At 39.7% G+C, this 12442-nt stretch overlaps 1 protein-coding gene across 15 annotated transcripts in view; it reads right to left on the reverse strand.

The window, feature by feature from the left end:
- CTNNA2 (catenin alpha 2) overlaps positions 1-12442 on the reverse strand; it is a 468972-nt gene that overhangs the window by 326767 nt on the left and 129763 nt on the right. For all 15 annotated transcript variants that reach the window (XR_008436616.1, XR_008436617.1, XR_008436618.1 and 12 more), the window contains one exon: positions 2100-2303. Coding sequence is in view for 8 of the 15 variants with exons in the window: in XM_053974852.1 (XP_053830827.1) it covers positions 2100-2303 (204 nt within the window). In the remaining 7 variants the exon portion in view is untranslated. The remainder of the gene's footprint in view (positions 1-2099; positions 2304-12442) is intronic.

Below are 12442 nucleotides of genomic sequence, written 5' to 3' on the forward strand. Positions count from 1 at the left end.
TTAATGAAGGAAGGAGTCTGGCTGTTTGTCCATTCCTAGAGCATACATGACTTGGAAGTTGGCTGGCAGCTACAAGCTGACCCATGGAGGATTCAACTGCCTTGGAGGGGCAGATTGAGGAGTCAATGCTCAAACAAGCACTGGAATTTTTTAACCTGGTATCTTAAAATGGCATCCACCCTTAAAGAACTGAATTGACACCCCCTACTTTATCTGTCCCTATGTACAAAAAACAAAAATTTAGGCATAGTAATATGTAATCTTAATCCCATCCCTTGTAACTGCTAACATTAGTTTGGAAATGATCATTGTCAAATTCTACCACACCAGATCTGGTAAAATTAGAAGTACTGCATTTTATGTAAATTAAGTATATATTCGGTTTTCATAATGTTTACTCAATAGGTATAAAAAAACTTACTTAAGTTGACTACATTTCAGTATAAAGCAGAAAAATAAATAAATTACAGAGGTTGTGCAACTCAGACTAAGAAGGACACAAAAAAGGGGGGAAAAAAAAGACTGTTTGAAAAACCATATTGTGGAAACCATAAAAGCAGCTGCTCACACCATTATGTGTTTAAGTAAAAATGATGAAATTATATTAGCAACCTTCAGAGTGGTCATAAATGCCTGCAGGAATTTAAAACTTTCCTCCCTCTGTAAATGCAGTCAGAAATAAAATAAGAATGTTTCTGGTCCAGGGGCAAATTGCATCACTACCAAAACTCTGTGTACTGAAAAAAAGGCACCACAATAAAATGAGAAGCCACCATTCATCAATTCTCAAGGTTTTTTTCAAAAGACCTTTAAGGATTACACCAGTATTGCTTCTACAAAGCAAGATTTTGTAGGAAGAAACCCAGCAAGTTCTCCACCACAGCCTCACCACCTGGTATTTAATGTTCTCTTTTATAACTTCTAACCCATAACACAGCAGCAAAACTTCACATTCATTCAAGCTTTCACAAAAATCTGTCAACCATAATCTCAAAAAACTAAGAGGCAAATAATGCTTTTCAATTCAATCAAACAGCTATTCCTTGAGGTGACTATTACATGGAACAATATCTTTGAAAAGCAACATTTAAGCCTGAACTGTAAAATGAAGTGACTAAAGGACTGAAGTTTGCACTACTGATACTGAATTTCATCACTCTAACAACTGTAACAGTACCAATGAAAATAACAATGTTAAAGGTCTATCCTCGAACACCCTCTTCAGCATTTTTTTGATGATTCCAGCAAAATGGGATCAAAATGTGTCATCTGATATTCTGGGAGCAACCAAAGAAACAGCAAAGTGGAGGATGCTCAGTTTGACACCTCTTGGCAAACATTTTAATTTTAAAACGGGTTGTTGATGTTGCTTTGGTCTTTTTCCCACATCCTCAAAAGGACATGGCAATAGAACATCTGAGTTTTAATATACAACATTGGGTGGAGAGAATTTTCTGGGACAAGTTCTGTTTGTGCAGAACAAAGGTTATGCACTGCCAGTTCACACCACGTTGAACAATTCAACGCCTCTGGAAACCCTACCCAGAGAGTTGTTTTCAAATTGTGTGAACAGCACTAATACTGATCTCACTATTTTCATGGCAACTGAGTATTTCATAGCTCCACCAGAAAGTGAAACCTTCAGTGGTTTAACTCACACACCAAAAAGTCAACCTCTTGTGAATATCTGTAAGTAAGATCATAAAAATCAAACACAATGACCATCCCACAGGGGCAAGCATGCTGAAAATTACCCATATTCATCTTCAATAAGAAAATAATTCTTGGGCCATTTCGCATTTAGATTACCCACCATTGTTTTCATTTTAAAAAATATTCTACTTCCAAAGGAACTGCTAGTTATTATATAAGAAGAAACTTTTATCCCAAATTCACAGGGAGCACGGAGTTCCTTGGCAAGTGCAACACCACCCCCTGTGAGCTTCATGATCGTACTCAACTCCTGTTTGCAACGCATTAGAAGTTCAACAACTCAAACAGCACCAGCCCTACACTCCGCACAAAGCCGCGTTACAGCTTCTGAGATACACGCGAGCAGCCGCAGCCTCGGGGGGGCTGAGGCGCCCGTCGTGACTTACGTTGTTCATGTACTCGGAGAGCAGGTCCTGCAGGGCCTGGCGCACGGCGTTGCACTCGGCCACGATGCGCTCGCGGCGGTCGTCGCGCGTGCACGAGGAGTCGGCCATGAGCGCCGCGCCGCTGATGATGCTCTCCAGACGCTCCTCCAGGGACGGCCGGAACCGCGCCTCGCTGAACGTCATCGGGTCCAGGATGATCTTGTTCTGGAAGGAAAACGGGAAAATGGTGAATGGGCGCGGGTCTTTGGCATTTTCAGTGCCTTTGGAGAGGTTTTTTTAGTCTTTCCTATGAATAATTTATCATAGAATCCCAGGTTGGAAGGGATCACAAGGGTTATCAGAACTTTCTTGGAGCAATAATCTACCACATTCCTGAAAAGGTAAATATTATATATATATATATATATATATATACATATATATATATATGTATAAAGAAATATATAAATTCACAACCTTGGTACTCAGAGAAGCTGTGGCTGCCCCTGGATCCCTGGAAGTGTCCAAGGCCAGGCTGGATGGGGCTTGAAGCAACCTGTGATAGTGGAAAAGTTTTTAGTCTTTCCTATAAATAATTTATCATAAAATAGCAGGTTGGAAGGGACCGCAAGGATTATCAAAACTTTTTTGGACCAATTATCTACCAAATTCCTGACAAAGTAAGTATTAAAGAAATATATATACAAATAAAAAATATACGTATCTGTATATATGCGTATATATATGTATATACATATGTATATGTATATATACATATATACATATTTATATAAATGTAAATATATAAATGTATATATGTATATAATGTATATATGTATATAAATGTATTTATATAAAAATTCATAACCTTGAAACCCAAAGAAGCTGTGGCTGCCCCTGGATCCCTGGAAGTCTCCAAAGCCAGGCTGGACAGGGCTTGAAGCAGCCTGAGATACTGGAAGGTGTCCCTGCCCATTGCAGGGTCTTGGAAGAAGATGATCTTTAAGGTCCCTTGCAACCCAAACCATTCCATGCTAAAGCACTATTACTTTTCCACAAATATCCTGAACATTTCTTGGCTCTTCAGGCCATTCTTGGCTCTTCAGGCCATATGCAAGGTATAAGTTTTTTATTCTTGAAGATAGAGTGGGATGTTCTCCATTAATAATTTAATTTTGATTATTTTAATAAGCAGCCTACACTGCTGAAATGTTACTGTATTATCTCAATATTTCATGAATTTAAAAAATTGAGGAAGTTAAGACTGCAAGGAAATCATTACCAGACAATGACACACAAAAATGTGAAATTTCTGATTTCCATTCTGTATGCATCTTTTAACAGCTTTTTTTGGTTTTTAGTCAGGAAAAAAGTGCTGGATTAGTTAACTAAAAAGGGAGCACTACATGAAGACAGACTGAAAACATCTTCAGTTTGTCAAACAGTCTCCTGGTTAGCAAAGTATCTTTATTCGACTAGAAAAAGAATTGATTTTTCAAAAGATTCTTTTCTAATAAAGAAAGGTGAATTCAGAGATTATGATCACTGCTAAATACCTGTGTATTGTATCTATCAAATTTATTGCCAAGTATGAAATAGGTTTCAACATTGATTCTACTCTTCTCACGGTAAAACTTCATGTGAAGCTATGAGTTTTGAGTCACTGCTGGATTATATTTTGACCTCTTTTCTCCTTTTGCAGTTCAAGGTAAGAAATACAATCACCTGCTCTCACTCTCAGGTACATTTACAACACTGTGTAATTCAGAAATCTTTTGTTGAAATCATGCAAAGAAGTCTCCTAATTGCATATGGACTAAAAATGCTCTTTAAGCTGTGCACTTGTTATTTGAGCTTTAAAAAAGAAAAAATAATGAAATAGGAATAAAAAATGTAAAAGCCTTCTGATTTCTAATAATCATACATGTTTTAAAGCACATAAGATTTGTTAATGAACCATTTTAATCTTCACAATGTTCTGATAACTTTATGATTAGTCTATTTCTTTTAATATCCAAGAGCAATCAGCAAGTGCAAGCCAAATGATGCTAGTAATTTGAAAAAAAATAAAACAAAACCAGCACAGTGTATCAAAATGTACATTAAAATTTAAGAACACGACACATAACCAACATGTACCTTTAGCACTGAAAATTGTATCTGTTTATTATTAATAAACAAATGAAAATGTTCAAATGGGTTTATTTGAAGATAAAGATGAACTCCACTTGAATATTTTCTTAATTTCAGCAGGACAAGACTCTTAGAAAAGATCTTATTTCTCAATAAAACTTCCAATTCACACACACAGACGCCATAACTCTCATTACTATATGGAGAAAGGAACCTCTGAGAAATCTATAATTTCACTGAATCCTCAGGAGTTAAATAGTAATAAACACAAGGAATTTATGAAAATCCATTATTTAATAGAAGGACAAATAGAAGATTTTTAACCAGATAACATATTATTCCAGCTCCAGGAACTGCTGACTTGGCAGAAAAAGTGCTGCATTAGCCAGAATGTGAAATAATGTCTCACATGTATCTTCTGGGGTCTGTGTTTCACAGCAGTAAGCAGAGCAGTTTTACAAGCACCTAAATTAGAAATGACTTCTCCAAGAGTTAGGCCTGTGTATATTTATTTAATGGGGCTTTTGAGCCAAAGGGTAATGCTTGGGATTTTCAGAAATCAGCTGTATAAATTCATTTTCACAACTTCATATTTCACGTGGCAGTAGCAGGACTATAATTGCACCAAATGAACTATATAAGTAACTTACGGAATTAGCAAGAAAAAACTATTGAAAAGAATAGCTGTTTGTTTCAGATTCCTAACCAATCCTTCCAGAAATGCCTCCCTTTTCCTCACAGCCATAGGTGCAAGGTTCTCTACCTACACAGCAACTTTCAGACACATCTTACACCTCCCAGCAAGTCATTAATCACATTTTGCTCCTGCACTCAAGTCTTCTGTGAGACCCAAGAACCTACCTCAAATATGGCAATCTGCCTGTGCATATCTATTTGCATATGCAAATGCAGCATCCTGCACCTGTGGACCTGCACAGGCTGGGGGTGACCCAATGGAGCAGCTCTGAGGAGAAGGACCTGGGCGTCCTCGTGGACAACGAGCTGTCCCTGAGCCAGCAGTGCATCCTGGGGTGCTTTAGGTGGAGCATTTCCAGCAGTGCAGGGAGGGGATCCTGCCCCTCTGCTCAGCCCTGTGAGGCCACATTTGGAGAACCCTGTGCAGTTCTGGGCTCCTCAGGACAGGAGAGACCTGGAGCTCGTGGACTGGGTGCAGTGGGGGCTGCAAAGGTGATGAAGGGACTGAAGCATCTCCCTGATGAGGAGGTGCTGAGGGAGCTGGGGCTGCTCAGCCTCGAGACAAGCCCCAGCTGAGAGGGGCCCTCTCAGCCCTGGCTGTCCCTGGCTGTCCCTGGGTGCAGGGAAGGTCAGAGCAGGGCCCAGGCTCTGCTCTAGGGCCCAGCAATGGCACCAGAGGAAGGGGCAGGGACTGAGCCCAGGGAGTTCCAGCTGAGCATGAGGAAGAACTTCTCCACTGAGAGCACTGAACAGATTGTCCCGGGAGGCTGTGGAGTCTCCTCACTGGGGATATTCCAGAGCCACCTGGACACAATTCTGTGCCCTGTGCTGTGGATGGCCCTGCCTGAGCAGGGAGGTGGGACCAGAGGAGCCACTGAGGTCCCTTCCAGCCTGACCCATCCTGGGATTCTGTGCATTCTTCCATCCTTTTTGAGTCTTGAAGATGAACAATCTACAGATAAAATATCTCCAGTATGTCTAAACCCTGAAACCCAACTCAACGTTTTCACAAGCAGATATGTTGTACTCCGTGAATAAATTCAGTGATTTCTTTACAGACTACAAATAGCATTTAGATTTTAAATAATAAATTATGTAGCACAGAGGATGTGTAATTAACCCAAGCCAGCTTTCCTCACTTTGAACTGTAAAAAGGGGAATATACTTCTGTGGTATTTGTAAATAAGGAGAAATATTTATGATGATCAAAACTTAGCTCATGAAAAATGAAAGTCACTCAGTTGTACTCAATTTTTCATCCATATCCCATAAAACTTTTTATTTATAGCTTATTTCTCAGCTTAAATATTATTAAATATTTATTTGGGATATCTGTTAATGACAATTCAGAAGTACAGAGTAATTTAGGTTGGAATGAACTCCTGAAGGTTATATTTTAAATACTTCTTTAAAACACAGACAACTTTATTATCAAGCCAGGCTGCTCAAGGCTTCATGCAGTCAGGATGAGAATTCCATCCTTGGAGATTTTCCAAACCTCTCTGTCTGCTGTTTGAATGCCTGATCGACGTCGTGGGTGATCATGGGTGAGTCTTTCCCTCCCAACATCCAGAATTTTCTCAGAATCACCTTGTGCCAGTTGCACCTCATCCCACACCACGAACCTCAGTTTTGCTTAAAATAGAACTAATAATTATGTAGTTACTTTCTGATGGGTGGTTATAAATAAATGACAGTCTAGATGTTTATTTTAAACTCTTTCTCAAATATGTCACAAGGAAAACAGGTTTTGGAGTTTTGGGAAAAGGGAGATGGGATGAGAACCAGCTCCATGACAGCTCCTGATGTTCCAAAGAAACACAATTTTTTGCTTACAAAAGCTATTATTCTTCTTCAAAGAGAACTTGCTGCCAAAATTCAACTTCAGACTATGTTATTGACACCTATAAAACTCTTGCACATATATTAACAAGGAAATAATTGGAAATAATTGTCTTCTTGGAAAGAAGAAAAAAATAGTTGGCAGGAAATCTGGCTAAATGAATTTCTTTAAAAGTTGCAATTTCCCATCACTTCTTAAAAGCCAGTTAATGAAAGATGAATGTAAATGAACTGGAACACTTTAAATTTCTAATTAGTTAACTAACAATAGAGCCATAAATCAAGGATTGATACTATAATTCAGTCCTTATAATTAAGTGTTTCAAATCTCTTTATAAATGTTCAGAGTGCTGTAAACATACATCATTTTTGGCCACAGTTGCTGAAACAAAATCCAAGAAAATTAATTCTAATATAATTGAAGATTTGTTTGAAAACTGTCAAAACTTGTGATAAAATCTTCTTTAAATATAGTTAACTGTTTTCTCTTCAACTCTTCTTTTTTCCTTAAATTATATCAAGGTGTGTTTACAGAGACGTTGCCATGTTTTAATAAATATTAGAGACTTCTGAAAATAAACCTCTTCATACTAAGTACTGCTCTAAACCAACTTACTCTTGTTCAGAAGGCAATAAACCATCTCATACACTAATAAACTAGAAGACACCACTTCAGAAATTTAAAATAATGGATAAATTATTCATACTTTGACTAAAAAAACTGAAAATAGCCATATACCCTACAAAAATGTATTGTATAATCAGAGAGCACATCATTATTGAAACTTTGTGACATTTATCTGCATTAGAATCTCATTTTCAACCATACCAAAAAAACCCCTCACAGTCTTTATTAGAAATATAATGCAAAGCAAAACCAAAATGTTGCATTAATAATTTAAAACAATTTTACAACTCTAAAAAAAACTAGAATTACTATATCATTGTGTGCATTTTCCAATTAAATGACTTCATTGTTATGCCCAATTGCCTTATTGCTCAAGAAAAATCTGCTCATCCTCTGGTTTCTGCACATAGAAAGTCTTAAGGAAATTTCAGCAGCTTCTTCAGAAACTCTGCCTAGTTTATTTGTTAAACACATCACACACTTAACACATTTGTTAAATTCACCTGTTTAGAATGTGAAACCTTCAGGACAGAGGCCATTTCCTAACACAGTTCTTAAAGATTTAGAATCACAAAATCACAGAATGGTTAAGGTTGGGAATTACCTCAAAGACCATAAACCTACCACCACCACATTCACTAAGTGCTACATTGTCCTGGTATAGGGCAAATTTGGGAGGAAGCCTCCAAAGGGGTCCCTCTAGAAAGCAAATTCAAGCAGCCTCTCTCTCCACCAGTTCAGAAGGCATAAATCTGCTTTGAGAAAAGTGGAAAAAACTGTTTATTTAACAAGCAAATACTCACAAACATGAAAAAATAAATAACATTAAACAATGGAATATCTCATTGTTCTGAAGAGGTGGCAAATTCAGAGAGAGTCCTTTTTGTGGGGTGGAGCTCAGCTCACTCAGTCTCTTACCAGTCCCTCCTGCACTGGAAAATGTCATGCCCCGGGCATCAGTGGGCCACAGGTTTGAACTTTTGGTGTTTTTTTGGGTTTTCAGTTCAGAGCAAGGCTCATCAGTTTCAAGAAAAAGAGAAGCTACAGTCTGGGGAACTTTTTTGCCTCATCTAGCTAAAAAACTAAAAGCAAAGGAGAGCTCTGTCCTGCTGTCCATGAGAAAGAATGTGGGGGAATCCAGTGCAGTTTCTGCTAACAAACTGTGATTCTTCTCCCCCACTTCACTCTCAGAACCAGTCTTAAAGGTGCAGAACTTAATGGCCAGGACAAACAGAACAACTGGGGATACACAGAATTCACAGAATGACCAGGTTGGAAGAGACCCTCAAGATCATCGAGTCCAACCCAGCCCCAACACCTCAACTAAACCCTGGCACCCAGTGCCACATCCAGGCTTTGTTAAACACATCCAGGGATGGTGACTCCACCACCTCCCTGGGCAGAGAATTCCAGAACTTTATCACTCTTTCAGTGAAAAACTTTTTCCTAATATCCAACCTGTATTTCCCTTGGTGCTTCTTGAGGCTGTGTCCTCTCATTCTGTCAGTGCTGCCTGGAGAAAGAGCCCAACCCCAGCTGAGCACAGCCACCTTTCAGGAGCTGTAGAGAGTGATAAGGTCACCCCTGAATCTCCTTTTCTCCAGGCTGAGCACCTCCAAGCTCCCTCAGTTGTTCCTCACAGGATTTGTGTTCCCAGCCCCTCTCCAGCCTCGTTGCCTCCTCTGGACACACTCCAGGATCTCCATGTCCTTCCCAAACTGAGGGGGCAGAACTGGACACAGCACTCAAGGTACGGCCTCACCAGTGCCAAGAACAGGGGAAGAATGACCTCCCTGCTCCTGCTGGCCACACACAAGCATCATAAAGTCACCCTAAGACATACATCCACAGGGTTTTTAATACTTCCTGAGACAGTGAATACACAACTGCCCTTAGCACAAGGAAAATGCAATTTTCAAGGTAAATGCCACTGCAAAGTGTGATAGATATTTTAGCTAAACAATGCCACAACCACAAGACAGCAAGAAAAACTGCCTCTGAGTAGAAGACAGCATATGATATACTGAGGGACCTAGTTTTTCTGAGTAACTTGGAGACAAGACCATATAAATAAGACTGTTTGATGTATTTCTTTGTCAGAAGTGCCTGCACTACTGCGAAAATAAATACTGTGTGCTCACAGGTTTGGTTTCTGCACCTTTGTCCATGTCTCCTGTAATGCTAACAAGGCTGTTGATCTCCTGTTTAGCAATAAATCCAGTGTTCCTACCTTCCACAATGCTGTGTTACACAGACACACCATACAGCTGGAAGAGTGTGACAGTGCAATGCTAAACTGCAGCTTCTAATGAGCTGCTCTGGAGTGATGAAACAATACAGAAATTATTCACAGGGGCTCCAAGAGAGCTGGAAAGAGATTTTGGACAAGGGCACGGTGTTACAGGACAGGGGGAATGGCTGGGTTAGATGGGATATTGGGAAGAAATTCTTTACTGTGAGGGTGTTGGTGGCTGCCCCATCCCTGGAAGTGTCCAGGGCCAGGCTGGACAGGGCTTGGAGCAACCTGGGATACCAGGAGGTGTCCCTGCCCATGGCAGGGGGTGGAACCAGATGGTCTTGAAGTTCCTTTCCAACCCAAACCATGCTGTGATTCTCTGACCTTTCCCTTTGGCACAGCAGGCCGGCTGCATCCACAGCAGCTTCACGAGCATCCCACTCAGGCAGGAGTGCACAACCACGAGCAGAAGCACCAGCTCCCACCTTCCCAGCCCCCTCTCCTGACTGCTCTCCAAATATAAATGGAGATGCTGCTTCCCTGAAATAGTGGAGGTGTTCACTTCTCACATACCTAAGCTACAGAAGCATCTCAGAGGTGCTAAATAAACACAGGCAAAATAGTAGCAAGTGTAGTCTAATTAGAACATTTCACTTAGTGCTCTTTTCGAGCTATTATATGTAATTTGAAACAAAATTTACTATGTTTTTGATTTAGCACTTCAGATATTCATACTTACATTAACAAGAAAATAAGAAACCTGCAATAATTTGAATAATAATACAATAACTACTGCTACACAAAACACATTTCCTTACAGAAATGATAATTAGGTGTTTAAAGTGTGTTTCTTTTCTGTGTTTTTAGTATGGCTAACAAATTTGTGCTTGAGGGTTTACTACAAAAATTCCTTTGCAAATAAACTGGCCTGCTGCAAACGAGTTACATGTATTCTGACAGGGTATCAGAGGCAGGAGTTGGTGTGTTGGCAAAAGGCTCTTTCTACCACCAAAAGAAGTAGTAGCAAAAAAAAGTCAAACTCCAACAAGTATTTTTGATTGCTAAATCTTTCCACAATACTAGTTCACTATACAAGAGCATTTCAGAGGGAAAAAAAATAAATTCATAGACATGAAAAAAATAAACCAGAAGCCCACTAGATGGTGCTCCTATACAGCAAATACAGCTCAGCAGCACCATTCCCACTGCTAAAGGGGAATGAAGACAATGAGATCCTAATCCACAGTTACTCAGGGTGCTTCCCTTCACAGAGGTCACATTTTTGCCATGCATTTGCTTTTCAAATCCTGACATTTTCAGTGCCATCCTTTGTACTCTGGAGCTGACCCTTTCCACAGTAATATATAAACAAACCCATACATACATAGAAGGGGCTGTAATGGGAAATGCAGCAATAACTGAAAGGAAAAGGTTGTTTGGCCCCTCAGCATCATCAGGATCCCAAAAGTTTGCCCTGATTCTTCCTCATTTGAAACATCAGTTCAACATCCTCAAACACACAGCTCTGCAAACAGGTGAAGCTTATGAGTTTAGTGTAAAATGCAACATTTTGCTGTTGGTTATTATTTTCTTAATATGCAAAGCATGACAAGTCTGATGTTTCCCCACTCAGAAGAGACCTGAAGAGTGCAGAAAGTGCCAAAGTATCTCACTACTGCACAGAAGTTTTAGAAACATTGAGGTGCAGCCTGGCTGCCTTCACACAGGAAATACTTGGCTTGACACTGTTGCAGTGTAAAAGCCACTTTGAGCTGCACTAGGGACATAAAAAAAAAAAAAAAAATTGTGGACTTGGGGGAATGAGTCAAGATAAGACCCACAAAGTTGATTACAGGGCTCGAGCCCCTCTGCTCTGGAGCCAGGCTGGGAAAGCTGGGTGTGTTCACCTGGAGAAGAGAAGGCTCCAGGGAGAGCTCAGAGCCCCTTCCAGGGGCTAAAGGGGCTCCAGGAGAGCTGGAGAGGGACTGGGGACAAGGGATGGAGGGACAGGACAAGGGAGAATGACAGGTTGGACAGGGCTTGGAGCAACCTGTGACAGTGGAAGGTGTTCCTGCTCATGGCAGGGGGCTGAAATGAGATGATTTTTCATGTCCCTGTCCACCCAAACCATTCTGAGATTCTTCAATATTTCATACAAATCCATACGTGAGGTTATCTGAATTTGCAGCACACTCTCCCCAGTGCATTCCTAGTTAAATTCAATATAGAGTTGCTATTATACAGAAATTGCCATTTGCCTGGGCTAGAGCTACTCAAGCTCAACAAGTCTGGTTTCAAATTGCTGTTGGATGTGCAGTAATATTTTTACAATTGTTTCTTATGAATTTCAGTGGCGAAACAAACACATTTCAATTCTCCTTTCGAAGCTCACATTTTGTCCTGTTCTCTGCAGCATCACAAATCACTTCTCTGAAGAACATATTTACAAGCAAATTGCAATTCCATAAATGTTCTGCAAAAATCCATTCTCAGATCATCTAGCAGTTATTTGTCCAAAAAGGAACATTTTAAAGGTAACTTAATGATACAGTATTTTTTCTGTCTGCTACATTTCTGCCACATTTTGACAGCTCCTAATTTTATTACCAAAAAAAAAAAAAAAAAAAAAAAAAACCAAAACAGTCTTTGCTATTGCTATACCCAGATACTTTGTCTTTTCAGTTTCTCTGTAATGTTTTCCCCTCATTACACACTTATTAGATGTTTCACTCCATTTAAGGTGCACTGGATTCCACAGCCATGCAAAATGTTCCTTAAGGAGCATGAATGTATTCACAAAATATGTTATGATAGCCGATTTCTTAATTA

This window comes from Vidua macroura, chromosome 4 (assembly GCF_024509145.1).
Source record: "Vidua macroura isolate BioBank_ID:100142 chromosome 4, ASM2450914v1, whole genome shotgun sequence".
Taxonomy (NCBI): domain Eukaryota; kingdom Metazoa; phylum Chordata; class Aves; order Passeriformes; family Viduidae; genus Vidua; species Vidua macroura.